The sequence below is a fragment of the Oncorhynchus keta genome, chromosome 24, assembly GCF_023373465.1.
Source record: "Oncorhynchus keta strain PuntledgeMale-10-30-2019 chromosome 24, Oket_V2, whole genome shotgun sequence".
Classification (NCBI taxonomy): domain Eukaryota; kingdom Metazoa; phylum Chordata; class Actinopteri; order Salmoniformes; family Salmonidae; genus Oncorhynchus; species Oncorhynchus keta.
Genome location: NC_068444.1, coordinates 32,062,194 through 32,080,194, shown reverse-complemented (window position 1 = coordinate 32,080,194; position 18,001 = coordinate 32,062,194). Strand labels below are relative to the sequence as shown.

Below are 18,001 nucleotides of genomic sequence, written 5' to 3'. Positions count from 1 at the left end.
CCCGGCCTGGATCTTCTAAGGCAAAACCGTAGAAGGACAAACTCTCTCGAAGGAAGAAACGTTGTGGGCAAAGTCCTGTCTCACCTGCACTGTCGTAGTTGTCTGTAGTCAGAGGCAGTCACCTCAAACAGGCCGGCAGACTCCACCAGCCCAGCCATCACAGCCTCCTTCTCCTGGATCTGTTTGTGGGATGCATTCAGCATGGCATACGGGTTCTCACTGTCAAACCTACAATAACACACAGAGGAACCACACAGCAAGGTTACTCTCTCAGCATCTGATATGGTTTCACATTGATACTAAGTTAACCTGACATTATAAATGTATTAACTACCAGGGAGAAAATAGATTTGAAAGCCCCTCGTGTAAAGGGTCTTACTGACAAACCTACATCACACCAGCCTGAGCACCAGTCTGTCACCGTTTCAGCTGACTACTTTGTTAAGTCATGTTTGAATGGAGGTTGGCTACCCAGGCCCATAGGCACATAGGCACATAGTCAATTATCAACCCGGACATCCATGACATTAATGAGAAAATCATGTCACTACAGAGGAAAAATTATGTGCATAATTAATTAAGTAATTAGACAGCATGATGGAGCACCACTACCTGTGTGGGTAATTAGCATATGTAAAGATTCAATTATGCTTGCCTAATGTGTAAGCGTTGTGTCGTTAACTGTTCACTGCACAATTATAGACTGGTCGATGTAGAGGTGTGACAGGAGGGAACAACAATGGTGGCCCATGACGGAGAGAAGCCTGTCTTGCTTGCAGAAGGGTGTAAGCAATGTTTTTACCTAGCCCTCTGGTTGGGGATGTGGAGCCATAACCACATTGCTTACACCTACAGTATCCAGCCCTTTTAGATCAAATAGCACACATGTCCTGGGGTAGGAGCTAAGAGACTGTTTAGGACTGAGGATTGAATGAGTTCACAAGGGAGAGGACAACTTTCCGTCAACGTAATTCAGCCTGTGTGTGGGAGCGCGCGTCACCTGAAGGGCCCATTCTTCCTGAAGCTCTCTCTGAAGGCGTGTTGATCTACGTCGAAGGAGGCACACTTCCTGCGTAGTCCGGCCACCTCGCTGGCCTGGAGAGGAGCCACCTGCTGTTTCACCACCACCGCCTGCTTCTTCACGTTGGTCCACTTCTCTGGAAGCTCCTAGGGGGAGGGAGAAATAGACAAGTGTAAGGCAGAGGAAGGAGGGAGAGGGGGACAATGTGTGTTAAGGAGGGACAGAGACATTAGTAACTTTTCTGATAGCTCCTGGACAGAGAGAAAGGAGGAAGAGAGGGATGAGTATCGGGAGGAGGAGGAGTACCACCAGAAGGAGCAAAGAGGGAGTGGGACAAAACAGAGGGATGAGTGCCAAAAGGAAGCACAGAAGGGGACAGAGGAATGAGAGGAGGAGGAAGGAGAGAGGTAGGAGATTGATCGATTGACTTTGGACAAGGGTCACCTCTAGCTGTTTGTAGACCACATCAGGCAGCTCCTGTTCATATGTCTTGAGCAGGGTAATGGTGTGTTGGAGCGGCTCAAACATGGCGTCCGTCACACCCTGCCTCTCCTTCACGGCCAGCAGGTGACCCATGACCCCCACCAGGCCACCATAGTCGCCCTGCTCCACCCTGTGACCCAGCCCGTGCTCTGCTAGACTGATAAACTCCTCCAGGTCTAACAGGCTAGAGAGGGAGAGGGAGAGAGAGAGAGAGAGAGAGAGAGAGAGAGAGAGAGAGAGAGAGAGAGAGAGAGAGAGAATGTTTAAATGTTTAAAAACAGGTCTAACAGGCTAGAGAGGGAGAGGGAGAGGGAGAGAGAGAGAGAGAGAGAGAGAGCAAGAGAGAGAGAGCAAGAGAGAGAGAGCAAGAGAGAGAGAGAGAATGTTTAAAAGTTTACAAACAAGAGAGACAACATGAAGTAGAAGGGTACTTTGACAGAGTGCTTTTTCTCCCCAGAATCCTCTGGTATCTGCCTAACAACCTGTGTGGGATATTGGTAGAGTTAGAGTCTGCCGACCTGTTTGTGACGTGGTCTATGAGGTGTTGTTTGAACATGAGACTCCACTTCCTGACGATGTTGAGCAGGGCACTCTTAAAGGCCCGTCCGTCGACCCTCATCCACCCCTGGAACACACACACTGGCTCCAGACCCTGCACCTCTTCATGGATACGCTCGTACCTGGGTTTACACACACACACACACACACACACACACACACACACACACACACACACACACACACACACACACACACACACACAGTCATCATTACATACACACTTGCACACACACACTCAAAAATACACTATTTATTTCCCTTACCCATCCACCTGCTCTCTAAACTGCTCCAGTGTAGGTGGGTTCTCTGGGACTCCATCCTCTGCATGAGTCTCTATCTCCTGACTGGTCAGCACGTGGCCGTACAGCAGGAACTGGCGCATAAACTCCTTCCTGTCGTCAACGTACAGGTATGCATAGCGCTCCAAAGAGTTACGGAACTCACAACACGTCGCCATGACGCCCTGCACACGTTCCATCAGCAGCTGGCGCATGTCCGCCAAATCAGCCATGTCTTCCATAACAGCCTGATAGTCGGCAGATTAGAATTATTTTACAGATGATTTTATAGATGACAGATTATAGATACAATACACATTCTAGATGATGGGTTAAATGGATACTGGGAGATTCGTGCATACCATTTTTATGACTCTGTGTGCATACCTGTAGACTAACAGTAATTGCGCTAACGCTATAGTAAGCATTGGCTTGTGAAGCTACCGCTAACTTCCTTGATGCTGCAGGCAGAGACATAAACATGGTAAAAAATGCCAGAATCTCACAGTATCCCATTTAGGGTGGCAAACTTGATATATAACAACTCCCCCCAAATTCCCAGGTTTTCCAGAAATCCTGGTTTTGTCATCCTGATTCCGGGAACCTTCCAACAGGGATTTCTGGAAAACCGAAGAATTTGAGGGAAAGTTATCTGCATTCTGCAACCATGGTAGTGTTGTAGTACCTGGTAGTGTGGGACGCTGCTGTGCGCGGCCAGGCGTGCCACCAGAGAAGAGGTCCTGTAGATGTCATTGACCAGGCTCTCCACCAGGTCATAGAAGCCATCGGCAACTCCGTACTCCAGCGAAGGGTTAAACACCATGTCAGGAACCCTCAGGTCGAGCTGGGCCTCAAACAGAGGGGCCACACCAGCACGCTGGTCTGAGGGAGAGAAGAAGGGGGCTGTTTCACAAAAATGTATGAGTCTCGTACAAAGTGCTCGTCTTACACTCAGGAGGGCTCGCCAGCATGTTAGTCCAACCTGAGGTGGATACACAAACAAATGTACTGATCATTCAAGTGGAACGGATCATTGCTCACCGGTGTTGTCGAGGAAGAACTTGAGGGAGCATTCGATGCCATTGAAGAAGCCGTCTATGACCATGTCGTCTATGTACTCCACATAGGCTTTCCACTCCTCAGAACCTGGGTCTGCTCTGAACAACTCCAGGTTACTCTGTCACAGAACGAAGACACCCACACTCACAATCAAATAGTAACATGTACACGGAACATGCACCTTTTATTTGTATAAAGAAATGAATAATGCACACCTTTTAACCCTTTACATTCGTGGGGATTGGCCTATACGCATACGGTTACATTGAAATGTTTCTGACATAAGACATATGTGAGTAAAGCATAACCATAGTACCAATTAAAAGGGAATAGAGTGGAGTTTATGGGAATATCATTAGATCATTTCACCAGACTCAAGACTAAATCCAAACATTACACTTGATTTTCTGTGCGTTTTGCATTTACTGTACTTTTCACAGTATTTCCACAGATAACAACATCTGAAAATACTCTGGATACATTCAGTAACACGATGAGAATATTCCTGGAAGATGTGGGGAAGGTGCAACATAAGACAACAAAATAACAAGGGTTTGAGTGAGGTGACTGACTGGTGTCTCCAAGTGGACACACACCTCTCCAAATTGTACACAGTTCCTAAGCAATTTCAATGCACTTCTATGGGTCAAAAAAATTGTCTTCAACTATAAAGTGCTTTTTTGTGCTCTCCTAGCTGTGCCGATGAGGAACTACAGCAAGCACACTTGTGGTTGTTTTGTTAGGAACACAACTCTGCATCCCTGTTGTTGTTTACGCAGAAACGGACCATTGTATATCACTATCTGGGTCAGGTGGGCATCATTTGAAAGCCTGTTCTATTGCCAATATGACTGGTTAAGTTATAAAATTATAAAATCTTACAGTGTTCTGCTTTCACAAGGCAATTCAGAGAAACAGATGGTCATTTTGGTGAGCAGAGAAAGGTGCCAAGGGTGCACACACTTGCTTTTTCCCACTGGGATCTTTCTTCACAATGGGCAGACGTAGGCTCACTCTGTTCAGAACAACCCAGGGTATGACCCCATGTCATCTTGTAACTGTACATCAAACACAATGACCATAAAAGGTGACACTGCATATGACATGTTTTATGATATGGAAATGTGAAGTGCACATTTGGACTCGCGGGGGTTTGGATTGCTTGTCTGACGTCAAAGCCGTATTTATTATAATCCACAACGTCTCATCTTTCAACATAAATTGAGTCCTCTTAATTCACAGCATTTCCCTCACTCAGACAACAAAACATTTGCAAAAATTGCCAAATTCGAAACTTTTGCAATGATGACTAACACATAACTCCTAATATGGTCAATAAAGTTCCCTGCAAAGCCAGAAGTGTTTATGACCTTCATGTTATTTGGTATAGTCACCTTCAGCAGGAAGTGTATCTTCTCTCCGGAAGAGCGTATTTGGGCGTAACACCTCTCCAGCCTGTCAGCCCGGTCATCCAGGCTGAGAAGGGTGTCTCTCTTACCCTCCCTTCGGTCATAGAGGGGGCTGGCCAAGGCCCTCATACAGCCCTGGATCTCCTCCACGTGGTCCTTGGTTCTCTGGAGCCTCTTCTCCAGGTCACACACACACTCACGCACTTCCTGGATGTACTCCCAGATACCTGGTCACAAACAGGGGGAGGAAATGGACACATGTTAAAAGGGCCATCACAGTTTCAAATCTATGTTTGTCAGAAAGTTTTCAGACCTTGAAAGTAAAGTGAAGATGAAACCATGTCCCACAACTTGTGTAGATCCAGCTACTCGCCTCAATCCCTGAAAAAATGTCTGACAAATGTTGAAGTGTAATGTCCCTCTAAGGAAAGCTGGTTGTTACAGTGTTTCCACTGATCTATTCTTAAGCAGGGCACTGAGGCATCCGGTGCTACCAACCCAACCCCTAGTCTGGTTACCAGCCTGTTTAGCTGTCATTCCACTCATGCCATGCTAAACAATCTTCACCAAGTTAGCTAAATAGACTTGCACCCAGGCTATCCAACTCCTTCATCTTCTACTAAAACCTCAATGTGAAATGATAGGGAACTGGCTCCACATACATCTACCATAAAGCAGGCTCTATATAACACCTTGTCCCCTTTAATTATTCTCCATAACTATCCCAAGTGCATCCAGCACAGTAAGCAGCACCAGAAGTAACATATTGTTTTTGTCTCCATCTGGCCACACACCTCTCCAAAGTTTGAACACTTCCTAAGTCATTGCAATGTACTTTAATGGGACAAAAAAAAGTCTTCAACTATAAGGTCCTTTTTTTGATCTCTCCTAGATCTCTCCTAGATCTCTCCTAGCCAGAAACAAATTACTTTCTTCTGAAACTCGTCAGTTGAGAAATTGGCAAGAAACTGAAGATCTCGCACAATGCTGGGTACTACTCCCTTCACAGAACAGCGCAAACTGGCACTAACCAGAATAGAAAGAGGAGTGGGAGGCTCTGGTGCACAACTGAGCATTAGGACAAGTACATTAGAGTGTATAGTCTGAGAAACAGATGCCTCACAAGTCCTCAACTGGCAGCTTTATTAAATAGTACCCGCAAAACACCAGTCTTAACGTCAACAGTAAAGAGGCAACTCTGGGATGCTGGCCTTCTAGGCAGAGTTCCTCTGTCTAGTGTCTGTGTTCTTTTGCCAATCTTAATCTTTTATTGCAACTCTGCCTAGAAGGCCAGCATCCCTGAGTCGCCTCTTCACTGTTGACGTTGAGACTGTAGTCATAATGTATGTACTGTATATATATATATATGTTGTTGTTTTTTGTCATCAAGCAGAAGCTCTTATCCAGACCGAGTTATAGTAGTGAGTGGATACATATTTGTTCGTCTTTTTTGTACTGGTCTCCTGTGGGAATCGTCCAACTTCCCTGCTGTTGCAAGTGCCATGCTGTACCAACTGAGCCACACAGGCTTCTCTACCCTGTCCTTCAGGAAGCTGTGGGTCCTACAGTAGGCACCACCACAACTCTCACAAACAACACGGTTTGAATCACACTGTATCAATCAATGATTGAAGCACTGTGGCTTAGTCATCTATTCCAAACACATCTTCTCTCCTGGGGTCTCATGTCATGACATCGCAGTCAGTCCTGTCCCGGAACTGACAAGGGTGGAGGGAACATCATGAAATAGGCATGTGAGGAGAATATACAGTAGTTACAGTAGAACAGTAGAGTAATGTAGCCAAGTCCAAGTGAGAAGGAAATTGTGGACGTTTTTTGCCCAAGTTGAAACATTAGGGCACCCGTAATGCCCCACTTCCCCCTGTAGTTTTGACCTCTGACCTTGGCTGTTCCAGTTGATGTCCTCCTCTGCCTCTCTGAGATGCGTGTCGAGGTCTCTGAGCTGACCTTGGACCAGTGGGTGCTCCACCTCCAGAACCGTGCTCACCACCTTGTTGTATCGCCTCACAGTGAGCTCCAGGTTGGCTATGTACTGCCACAGCTGACCCCTGCTAGTGTACACCTGCTCTGCAGTGTCCGGGATGGACTCTGTCTGCCTGCCCTTCAGGTACTTCACCTCTCTCAGGACTGAGACCAACTGGGGGGTTCAGGGGGAGGAGATAGGAGGAAGGGAAAGAGAGAGAGGTGGAGGGGGAGAGGAAAAAATAACAAGTTCACTGTAGCAACAATGTAATTTACAGTAATGTTGAATACAAGATAATTTCCCCCTAGCAGTACCTGTGGGTTGAAACTGACGGGGTTACGTTTATAGTACCTGTGGGTTGAAATTGACAGAGATGAGGCGGGTAGCTGGGTCTCGGCTGATGAGGGGGAGGTTGAGATTGTATTGGGACTTCTCTCCCACCGTCTCAGTCCATACATCAAACAGCTGACAGGAGTAACTGGGGGAGGTAGTTGGTTATCAAAGCTAGTTAGTTTAACTCAACTCTGGACCTCGAAACCAGTTCCACTGCTTTTTTTTTCATTGTTCCTCATCTAATCAGGGACTGATTTAGACCTGGGACACCGGGTGAAGGCAACAAATTATCAAGTAGACCAGAAAACTGGTTTAGAGAATTAGTTGGTTGAGTGTTTCCCAACTCCGGTCCTCGACTACCCCAAACAGCATACATTTTATTGTAGCCCTGGACAAAAACACCTGATTCAACTTGTCAAGGGCTTGATGATTAGTTGGCAAGAAGAATCAGTTGTGCTTGTCCACAATAAAAAATGTGTACTGTTGGGAGTACTCGAGGACCGGAGTTGGGAAACACTGGTTTAGAGAGTAAGTTAGTTGATCAATTAACAAAACAAGTAACACATTCCTATTACACTGCTAAACAAGCTACTGCAGATTTCAATGAACTGTATTAACAGACATTTGTTTCTCTAATGAGCCACTGTATTAAAAAAGAAGAATGCTCTTTAGTAACAAACAGAAACATGCAGCGAAAGCGACTAAACCAAAACTGAGGATTGAGAACAACACAGACATATCAAATCTAAATGCATTGGTCGTGTACATGAATTTGCAGATGTTATCGCAGGTGCAGCGAAATGCTTGTGTTTTTAGCTCCAACAGCACAGTAATACCATTTTTTTAAAGTGAAATAAACAATACACACATTATCCAGAAAAAAAAGAAAATAAGAAATATCAGAACGAGCATTGTCAGAGACCGGAATATATATATTTAAAAACTGGGTGGTTCAAGTCCTGAATGCTGATTGGCTGACAGCTGTGGTATATCAGACCATATACCATGGGTTTGACAAAACATGTATTTTTACTGCTGGTACCCAGTTTATAATAGCAATAAGGGACCTCTGGGGTTTGTGGTATATGGACAATATAACACACCTCCTCGGGCCTTATTGCTTAAATATACAGTACCAGTCAAATGTTTGGACACACCTACTCATTCAAGGGTTTTTCTTTATTTTTTAACTATTTTTTATTTTTTAACTACATTTACATTGTAGAATAATAGTGAAGAAATCAAAACTATGAAATAACACATGTAGTTACTGAAAAAGTGTTAAACAAATCAACATTTATTTTATATTTGAGATTCTTCAAAGTAGCCACCCATTCCACAAATGACCTTTTAAAAAGGCACACCTGTTAATAAAAATGCATTCCAGGTGACTACCTCATGAAGCTGGTTGAGAGAATGCCAAGAGTGTGCAAAGCTGTCATCAAGGCAAAGGGTGGATACTTTGAAGAATCTAAAATCTAAAATATATTTTGATTTGTTTAAGCCTTTTTTGGTTACTACATGATCCCATATGTATTATTTCATAGTTTTGATGTCTTCACTATTATTCTACAATGTAGAACAAAATAAATAAAAAAATAAATAAAAACCCCTGAATGAGTAGGTGTGTCCAAGCTTTTGACTGGTACTGCATATATTTAGACATATAATGGTGTGTTTTGTATGTAAACAGTATTATAGTGACCAGTGTCCAATGACTTGACTACAGTATAAAGTGAGTAAAAAGTATGTAAACACTATTAAAGTGACCAGTGTTCTCTATATACATCGGGCAGCAATCTCTAAGGTGCAGGGTAGAGAGAACAGTGAATGAGGCCAGAGGTGACTGTTTAACAGTCTGATGGCCTGGAGGAAAAAGCTGTATCTCAGTCTGTCTGTCCCGGCTTTGATGCACCTGTACTGTCTCCGCCTTGTAGATCATAGCGGGGTGAACAGGTTCGGGTGGCTGATTTCATTTATTGAATCTCTCACATACACAGGGAGTCTAGTAAAGGAGGAGGAACATACAGTAGGGGACGACTAAACAGATTCATTCACTACAGAGAACAGACAATATGTCAGGCTCCTGGACGGCTGTACCAATCTGTAAAGAGACTGTTTATGGTGAGGGCTTCAGAGCACTGAGGTCCTTATTGGATTCCTGCTGATGGTTCATCTCCCGAGTTAGGCACAGCAGACGCTGAGGCAATCAAACGCCTGGGCTAAAACTATAAATCAGTGTTTAGTGTTAGCATAATGACCTGTGTGTGTGTGTACACGTGTGTGTGCATGCGTGTGTGTGTGTGTGTTTGAATGCCTTTAATAGCTGACTGGAATATGTAAGCAGCACTGCTGATTACAACTGTATAACAAGGTCCCTAAAGTCTGACTGGAGTGAGCAGGGTGCAGGGGACAGATGTTGTTCATCGTGGTATTTTAGATTGGGTGCAGGGACAACAATGGAACGGGTGATATTGTACCTTTGATGCAACAGAATGTGAGTGGTTATGTGAGTGGTTATGTGAGTGGTTATGTGAGTGGTTATGTGAGTGGTTATGTGAGTGGTAATGTGAGTGGTAATGTGAGTGGTTATGTGAGTGGTTATGTGAGTGGTAATGTGAGTGGTAATGTGAGTGGTAATGTGAGTGGTTATGTGAGTGGTTATGTGAGTGGTTATGTGAGTGGTTATGTGAGTGGTAATGTGAGTGGTAATGTGAGTGGTTATGTGAGTGGTTATGTGAGTGGTTATGTGTGTGGTTATGTGAGTGGTAATGTGAGTGGTAATGTGGGTGGTTATGTGAGTGGTTATGTGAGTGGTTATGTGAGTGGTTATGTGTGTGGTAATGTGAGAGGTTATGTGAGAGGTTATGTGAGTGGTTATGTGAGTGGTAATGTGAGTGGTAATGTGTGTGGTTATGTGTGTGGTTATGTGAGTGGTAATGTGAGTGGTTATGTGAGTGGTTATGTGAGTGGTAATGTGAGTGGTTATGTGAGTGGTAATGTGAGTGGTTATGTGAGTGGTTATGTGATTGGTAATGTGAGTGGTTATGTGAGTGGTAATGTGAGTGGTAATGTGAGTGGTTATGTGAGTGGTAATGTGAGTGGTTATGTGAGTGGTAATGTGAGTGGTAATGTGAGTGGTTATGTGAGTGGTAATGTGAGTGGTTATGTGATTGGTAATGTGAGTGGTTATGTGAGTGGTAATGTGAGTGGTTATGTGAGTGGTTATGTGATTGGTAATGTGAGTGGTTATGTGAGTGGTAATGTGAGTGGTAATGTGTGTGGTTATGTGTGTGGTAATGTGAGTGGTAATGTGAGTGGTAATGTGAGTGGTTATGTGATTGGTAATGTGAGTGGTTATGTGAGTGGTAATGTGGGTGGTTATGTGAGTGGTTATGTGATTGGTAATGTGAGTGGTTATGTGAGTGGTAATGTGAGTGGTTATGTGAGTGGTAATGTGAGTGGTTATGTGAGTGGTAATGTGAGTGGTAATGTGAGTGGTAATGTGAGTGGTAATGTGAGTGGTTATGTGAGTGGTAATGTGAGTGGTAATGCGAGTGGTAATGTGAGTGGTTATGTGAGCGGTAATGTGAGTGGTAATGTGAGTGGTAATGTGAGTGGTAATGTGAGTGGTAATGTGAGTGGTAATGTGAGTGGTTATGTGTGTACGTGCGTATATCAAATCAAATGGTATTTGTCACATGCGGCGAATACAAAAAGTGTTGACTTTACAGTGAAACGCGTACTTACGAGCCCTTTCCCGACAATGCCGTTAAAAAGTAAGGAAATTAACAAATAGATACAAAAAGAAAATAGCAACACAATAAAATAACAATAATATGCACACACACACACACACACACACACACACACACACACACACACACACACACACACACACACACACACACACACACACACACACACACACACACACACACACACACACACACACACACACAGAGAGAACATCATTGAAACACTTTGTCTTGCAGGTTCCTATGTTGGACGTGTTGTGTAGGGCCATTGTACACAGGGTATTAGTATGATGACAGAGCATATGAGATTATGAGAACTCCGTGAACCACACTAACACAATGGAAACATAAATCACGACTGGAGCTCTATGTCTCCATGCTATATTCCGCTGTGGCCCTGCCTTCCATACACGTAATCCACTACACTGATTTACACTAGAAAGAAATGCTGCATTTCTAAAGCTTACAGGATTTTCTTTTTAAACGCATTTCAATAGAGTTGTTCAGAAAGTGGTAGCAGAAAATATCTCGGGGGGGGGGGTTACAGAGATAAAATTGAGTTAAAATACCTATCCAGTAACTGCATCATCTCCTCATACTTCTGTACGGCTCTTTCTCCTGCTGTAGACTCCAGACACCTGAGAAGAAACCACCACACCCAAAGGCTGAACTTCTGCTAAGCTAATACTGGTACAACCACCAGCAGCAGAATCTAAGGGGTAAAGTAGCGATGCGGGGTGAGAGGAGACTCACGGGTGGGTGATGTATCTGAACATGGAGAAGGGGGTCTGGATTCTCTCCTGTAGTTGCTGAGCCCACCTCATACCTCCTGCTACAGCTGGCATGTTCCTATTCACAGGAGTATAACCTGGAGTGATAGAAACGCACAGATTGAAAAACGAACTAGAGAGGTAAAGGTTCTGGAGAAACAGTATCATGTGGCAGCAGTGATAACAGTGGCAGGCAAACTAGTAAACTAGTAAACGGTGAAACGTTCATCATAGCAAGAGTGTTGATGATTTCTTTACATGTATTACTTTGGTACGAAATTATGATATAAAATGGCGTGAGTTAAAAGCAAGGCGTTTTACCCAGTTCCTCCTGTGTGTGTGTGTGTTTGTTGAAGAGCAGTTTGCAGCAGTCTAGCTCTCTGTCAAACAGGCTGATAAGGAGAGGATATCTGTCCAGAGCATCCGCTGCCACGAGGGGGCGCTCTAACAGGCTGCCAAACATATCTAGCACCTGCAGGGAGGACAGTAAGGGTATCAGTGTGTGTGTGTGTGTGTGTGTGTGTGTGTGTGTGTGTGTGTGTGTGTGTGTGTGTGTGTGTGTGTGTGTGTGTGTGTGTGTGTGTGTGTGTGTGTGTGTGTGTGTGTGTGTGTGTGTGTGTGTGTGTGTGTGTGGTGTGCCTCTCCTCACCTTGAATGCGTGCTCCAGTCCAGAGGCATCATCGAAGGCCTGACAGAAAACTGCTCCCAGACGACGGTCTGTATCCTCCACCTTACATCTGAACTCACACACGTCTGCCTCAAACTCCTACATGGAGAAACACACACACAGTCAGGTCGATAGTTAGACAGTCCTTTCAAGCCCTTTTTGACAGCGCTTTTAGACAGCCCACAAATAAATTGCATCACTTCAAATGTGTTTGGCCAATATTAACCATATCTGCTGTTACAGTAGATTATTATTAACTTAATCTGGGTCCATACAACTGCCCCTTGTTCCCATATTCCTTCTTCATTATAGAGTAACGCAGGGATCATTAACTAGATTCAGCCACGGGCCGATTTCTTCCTCAGTGGATGGTCAGGGGGCCGGAACATAAAAACAAATAATTTGCAAATTGACAGCAAGAAGCCCAAACAGATATAATATTTGACTAAAACATAATAATTTCAAACCTTGCTTAGACTTGAATACAATCACATATATCTCTGCGTGGGAATACTTTGGAACAATCAATTGGAACAAATGTATTTTTACAGTCTTTTATGTCCAACAATTCACAAAAAAAGACATATATGATATATATATATTTTTTTTTTTTGTTGCTCAGAAAACTTCGGGGGCCAAATAAAATCACCCATGCGCCATAGTTCGGTCCGCGGGCTGCCAGTTGGGGAACCCTGCTGTACCGTATTGTTGACGTCGAGGCAGTCGTAGGGCTTCTCAGTGAGGACTTTATATGTGTCCAGGAACTCCTGGTGGAGCCACAGGACCTGCTGGCTTAGAGCTCTGCCTCGGATGCCTCCAAACTCCACCTTCTCCAGCTTTAACAGGTCCACTGCTGTCAGGAGGACATCCTACAGACAGGGACAGAGAGGGACAAACACAGAGGAGACCCTGTTAAACATTTAATGTAGTGTATTGGCTGCGGTTATGGTGTTTATGGTAAACAGTAGGCTGGGGCAGTATACAGTATATACCGTATAACAAGGTATGGTAAATGACGACTGTATGATTTTCAAAATACGGGGGGGGGATTAATATGTGATTAATACATTATCTCCAGCTCAGGGCTCCAGCATTTGGTTTGCTAACTTGCTAGTTAAGTGGCTAGCTTGGATCAATACTTTTCGTTGCTATTTTTGGGGGGGTTTGGAAAGAAATAGTGCCCCTTGTGTACACTGCCGGTAATACCGTATAACCTGGTATGGTACAGGAACTGTATGATGGTATGAAAATCTTAATACAGCCCAACCCTAGTACACAGTATGTTTGGCTTATTAGTGTGTTTGGACTGAATAGATATGAATCCTGATATCTGTACAATTTTGATGTCTGTAGGGTGTATTTTCACTACTTTGATGTGTTCAATAAGTTAATGTGTTTCAATATTCCATAAATGTTTCTAAAGCAAATTTAAAAATAAATATTTTTTCAAAAGTCAACCCTGTTTTTAATGAATTGATCCTCACCTCAATGGTTTTGACACGGTCCATGAAGCGGTCGAGGCCAGAGAAGACCATGAGTGGGTGGAAGTCCCACGGTCGGACTTCCCTGCCCTTCCTCTGGTACTGGCCCAGGCTGGCCCTCTTCTCCTCATAGGTCAGTCTGAAGGTGTTTAGGATGTCCAGTGAGGTCTGGACCTTCCGCAGGCTCTCAGACACGTCTCCCTTTAGCACCTCCTCTGGGCTCAGATACACCCGCGCCTGAGGTGGAGGACAAATCAGAGCTTGTGATGTCAAATGAAGACCCATATCCATAGATATACATATATTCACCTTCCTATACATATACAACAATCAAAACAGCAGTTAGCAGTCAAATCCACAACCTTCATGTATATTCATGAGACTGTATGAATGTGGTCATGGTCACAGTCCCGTACGTCGTGTAAGTAAAGCACACATCAAAACATGAACGTCATTTAAAAACAATTGTTTTTCAATGCAACTGGAGAACATGTCGCATTACTGCAAAATGGAGGAAAAGTACTTCATAGAGTTATTACTACCACCAGTATTACATGATTGACTGTATATTCGTGTACTTGTTGTATGAGTAGATTGCATGTCTCCTGTAGCAGGACGATAAGGCGTGCTGGGGTGTTGTAGTAGCGTGAGTTGGACCACACCAGACACACAATGTGCATCAGAGGCCCTATCTGACCCTTGACCTCAGGGAACTCCACATTCTCCAGGTCCTCAAAGAGACGCTGCAGCGGACGAAGGTACGTACAAATGTCCTTAGCTTCCTCTAGGGCTGGGGCACACACACAAACACACACAGGCAGATACAGAATCAGACACACACAAGTTCAAGTTCACTACATTCTAATATAATAGGACAATCCGGGGTCCCCAGTCCCTTCAGACACAAAGATAGTAGAAAGCTTGCACGGTGTCTTAGTTTTAGTAGCACCTAATGAACACCTCCATTACAGCATTAACATTAGTTGAACCCACAGTGCGGTTTCACTTTATCGCCAATTTGTTAAAATGGGGCTTTAGTTTACCTGCTAGAACGTCCTGTAGCATGTCTTTAAAGGCAGGGTAGTAGCTGCTCTCCATGGCATCCAGCAGCTCTGCCATCTTGGTCACCTTGGAGGACTTGAACTGAGAGTGGATGCACTCCAGGTCTGCATATCTACACAGAGAAGTTAATTGGAGTAGTGCCATATGCATTCGTTTTTATATGCATACATATCGAGAAAAAACAAACATTTCTTTATATATGGGTCACTGTTTAAAAAAAACATGCTACTGTTTCCTGCCTAGTGAGCACAACGCAGGGCCCTGGCATATAGTGTAGGCCCACTACAGTACTGACCTGCTCCTCCAGAAGTTGATCTCAGTGTGTGGTGTGGGACTCATTCCCTCCAGCAGAGGCTCAGATGAGTCCTTCTTCAGGACCCCACGAATCTGGTGGCTCCATTCTATCACCACTGACTCAATGGCATGGATGATGCTCTTGTCCACTACATCTCCCCTGTAGGTGGCGATAACATGGGTTAGATAGGGGTTTGAGACTGGGGTTAGGGGTTAGGTCTGAGTTAGGGTTAGGGTAGCCTAAAGATCTGGTGACTCCAGCTGAATCATAAAACATGTTGATATCTATCAAGTCTGGGGAAATACAGGTGTATATGTTATAACACACCTATATACACTGCTCAAAAAAATAAAGGGAACATTAAAAGAACACATCCTAGATCTGAATAAATGAAATATTCTTATTAAATACGTTTTTCTTTACATAGCTGAATGTGCTGACAACAAAATCACACAAAAATTATCAATGGAAATCAAATTTATCAACCCATGGAGGTCTGGATTTGGAGTCACACTCAAAATTAAAGTGGAAAACCACACTACAGGCTGATCCAACTTTGATGTAATGTCCTTAAAAAAAGTCAAAATGAGGCTCAGTAGTGTGTGTGGCCTCCACGTGCCTGTATGACCTCCCTATAACGCCTGGGCATGCTCCTGATGAGGTGGCGGATGGTCTCCTGAGGGATCTCCTCCCAGACCTGGACTAAAGCATCCGCCAACTCCTGGACAGTCTGTGGTGCAACGTGGCGTTGGTGGATGAAGCGAGACATGATGTCCCAGATGTGCTCAATTGGATTCAGGTCTGGGGAACAGGCGGGCCAGTCCATAGCATCAATGCCTTGTTCTTGCAGGAACTGCTGACACACTCCAGCCACATGAAGTCTAGCATTGTCTTGCATTAGGAGGAACCCGGGCCAACCGCACCAGCATATGGTCTCACAAGGGGTCTGAGGATCTCATCTCGGTACCTAATAGCAGTCAGGCTACCTCTGGCGAGCACATGGAGGGCTGTGCGGCCCCCCAAAGAAATGCCACCCCACACCATGACTGACCCACCGCCAAACCGGTCATGCTGGAGGATGTTGCAGGCAGCAGAACGTTCTCCACCGCGTCTCCAGACTGTCACGTCTGTCACATGCTCAGTGTGAACCTGATTTCATCTGTGAAGAGCACAGGGCGCCAGTGGCGAATTTGCCAATCTTGGTGTTATCTGGCAAATGCCAAACATCCTGCACGGTGTTGGGCTGTATAAGCACAACCCCCACCTGTGGACGTCGGGCCCTCATACCACCCTCATGGAGTCTGTTTCTGACTGTTTGAGTAGACACATGCACATTTGTGGCCTGCTGGAGGTAATTTTGCAGGGCACTGGTAGTGCTCCTCCTTGCACAAAGGCGGAGGTAGCGGTCCTGCTGCTGGGTTGTTGCCCTCCTACGGCCTCCTCCACGTCTCCCGATGTACTGGCCTGTCTCCTGGTAGCGCCTCCATGCTCTGGAAACTACGCTGACAGACACAGCAAACCTTCTTGCTACAGCTCGCATTGATGTGCCATCCTGGATGAGCTGCACTACCTGAGCCACTTGTGTGGGTTGTAGACTCCGTCTCATACTACCACTAGAGTGAAAGCACCGCCTCCAGCATACAAAAGTGACCAAAACATCAACCAGGAAGCATAGGAACTGAGAAGTGGTCTGTGGTTACCACCTGTAGAACCACTCCTTTATTGGGGTGTCTTGCTAATTGCCTATAATTTCCACCTGTTGTCTATTCCATTTGCACAACAGCATGTGAAATGTATTGTCAATCAGTGTTGCTTCCTAAGTGGACAGTTTGATTTCACAGAAGTGTGATTGACTTGGAGTGACATTGTGTTGTTTAAGTGTTCTCTTTATTTTTTTGAGCAGTGTATTTGAACATTAATGTTATTACATGTTATAATGCATAACCCTACTGTGTTGTAATGTCCGGTTATAATATGAGACAGCCGGTCATTTAGGTTACCTCTTGTCCCTCTCCAAGGCAGCCTGCTCTACTCTCTCTGCCCCAGGTGGTAAAGGCAGCAGAGTCTTTCCTTTCACTTGGCCAGACACCACAAACACATTGGTCTTCAGGGAATGAACATGGCGCTGAATGTCCTGGGATACCACCTGAGGCCATTCACTGTGGTTCCTGCCGTTGGACAGCAATGGGACCACAACCTGAAAGGCATAAGGGGGTGAATAAGTATAACATCAACTTTATAACAGTAAAGAGTATTACAAAATAATGTATAATAATAATAGCTATTATTCACTCATTTCCAGTTGTGTAAAGTACTTAAGTAAAAATACTTTAAAGTACTACTTAAGTCATTTTTTTTAGGTATCTGTACTTTACATGACTATTTATATGTTGGACTACTTTTACTTTTACTTCACTACATTCCTAAAGAAAATAATGTAATTTTTACTCCATACATTTTCCCTGACACCCAAGTACTCGTTACATTCTGAATGCTTAGTGTCACGCCTTGGTCTTAGTATTTTGTGTTTTCTTTAATTATTTGGTCAGGCCAGGGTGTGACATGAGTTTATGTTGTTGTATTTCGTATTGGGGAAAAACACTATGATATCCTGAGAAGGGCAAGAGCAGTGGGAGGTGATAGGCCGATGTGCCACTACGAAATAACAAGCCTGGCGAAGAATAACTTTAGGGTTGTAACTGTCAACATTTACAACCCTTACGTTAAGGACGAAGAGGTGAGGGCTTTTCTGGGGAGATACATGGATAACGTCTTCTCAGCAAGGCACCTCAAAGACTCCCTTGGGTTTTGGAATGGGAGGAGAGGCTTCCAGGCCCTCC

General features: G+C 44.4%; 1 protein-coding gene across 1 annotated transcript in view; it reads right to left on the bottom strand.

Moving 5' to 3' along the window:
• The window catches only part of LOC118357394 (dynein axonemal heavy chain 9), a 130,416-nt gene that overhangs the window by 106,722 nt on the left and 5,693 nt on the right, over window positions 1–18,001 (bottom strand). Inside the window, exons 2-21 of the mRNA XM_052478153.1 lie at window positions 17,162–17,358; window positions 15,162–15,320; window positions 14,848–14,978; window positions 14,383–14,594; window positions 13,808–14,041; window positions 13,025–13,192; window positions 12,306–12,422; window positions 11,978–12,128; window positions 11,640–11,754; window positions 11,456–11,524; window positions 7,147–7,273; window positions 6,714–6,969; window positions 4,797–5,038; window positions 3,385–3,520; window positions 3,029–3,225; window positions 2,329–2,591; window positions 2,023–2,184; window positions 1,466–1,688; window positions 1,001–1,167; window positions 85–228 (exon numbers count right to left, since the gene is read on the bottom strand). Coding sequence (XP_052334113.1) covers window positions 85–228; window positions 1,001–1,167; window positions 1,466–1,688; window positions 2,023–2,184; window positions 2,329–2,591; window positions 3,029–3,225; window positions 3,385–3,520; window positions 4,797–5,038; window positions 6,714–6,969; window positions 7,147–7,273; window positions 11,456–11,524; window positions 11,640–11,754; window positions 11,978–12,128; window positions 12,306–12,422; window positions 13,025–13,192; window positions 13,808–14,041; window positions 14,383–14,594; window positions 14,848–14,978; window positions 15,162–15,320; window positions 17,162–17,358 — 3,470 coding nt within the window. The remainder of the gene's footprint in view (window positions 1–84; window positions 229–1,000; window positions 1,168–1,465; window positions 1,689–2,022; window positions 2,185–2,328; window positions 2,592–3,028; window positions 3,226–3,384; window positions 3,521–4,796; window positions 5,039–6,713; window positions 6,970–7,146; window positions 7,274–11,455; window positions 11,525–11,639; window positions 11,755–11,977; window positions 12,129–12,305; window positions 12,423–13,024; window positions 13,193–13,807; window positions 14,042–14,382; window positions 14,595–14,847; window positions 14,979–15,161; window positions 15,321–17,161; window positions 17,359–18,001) is intronic.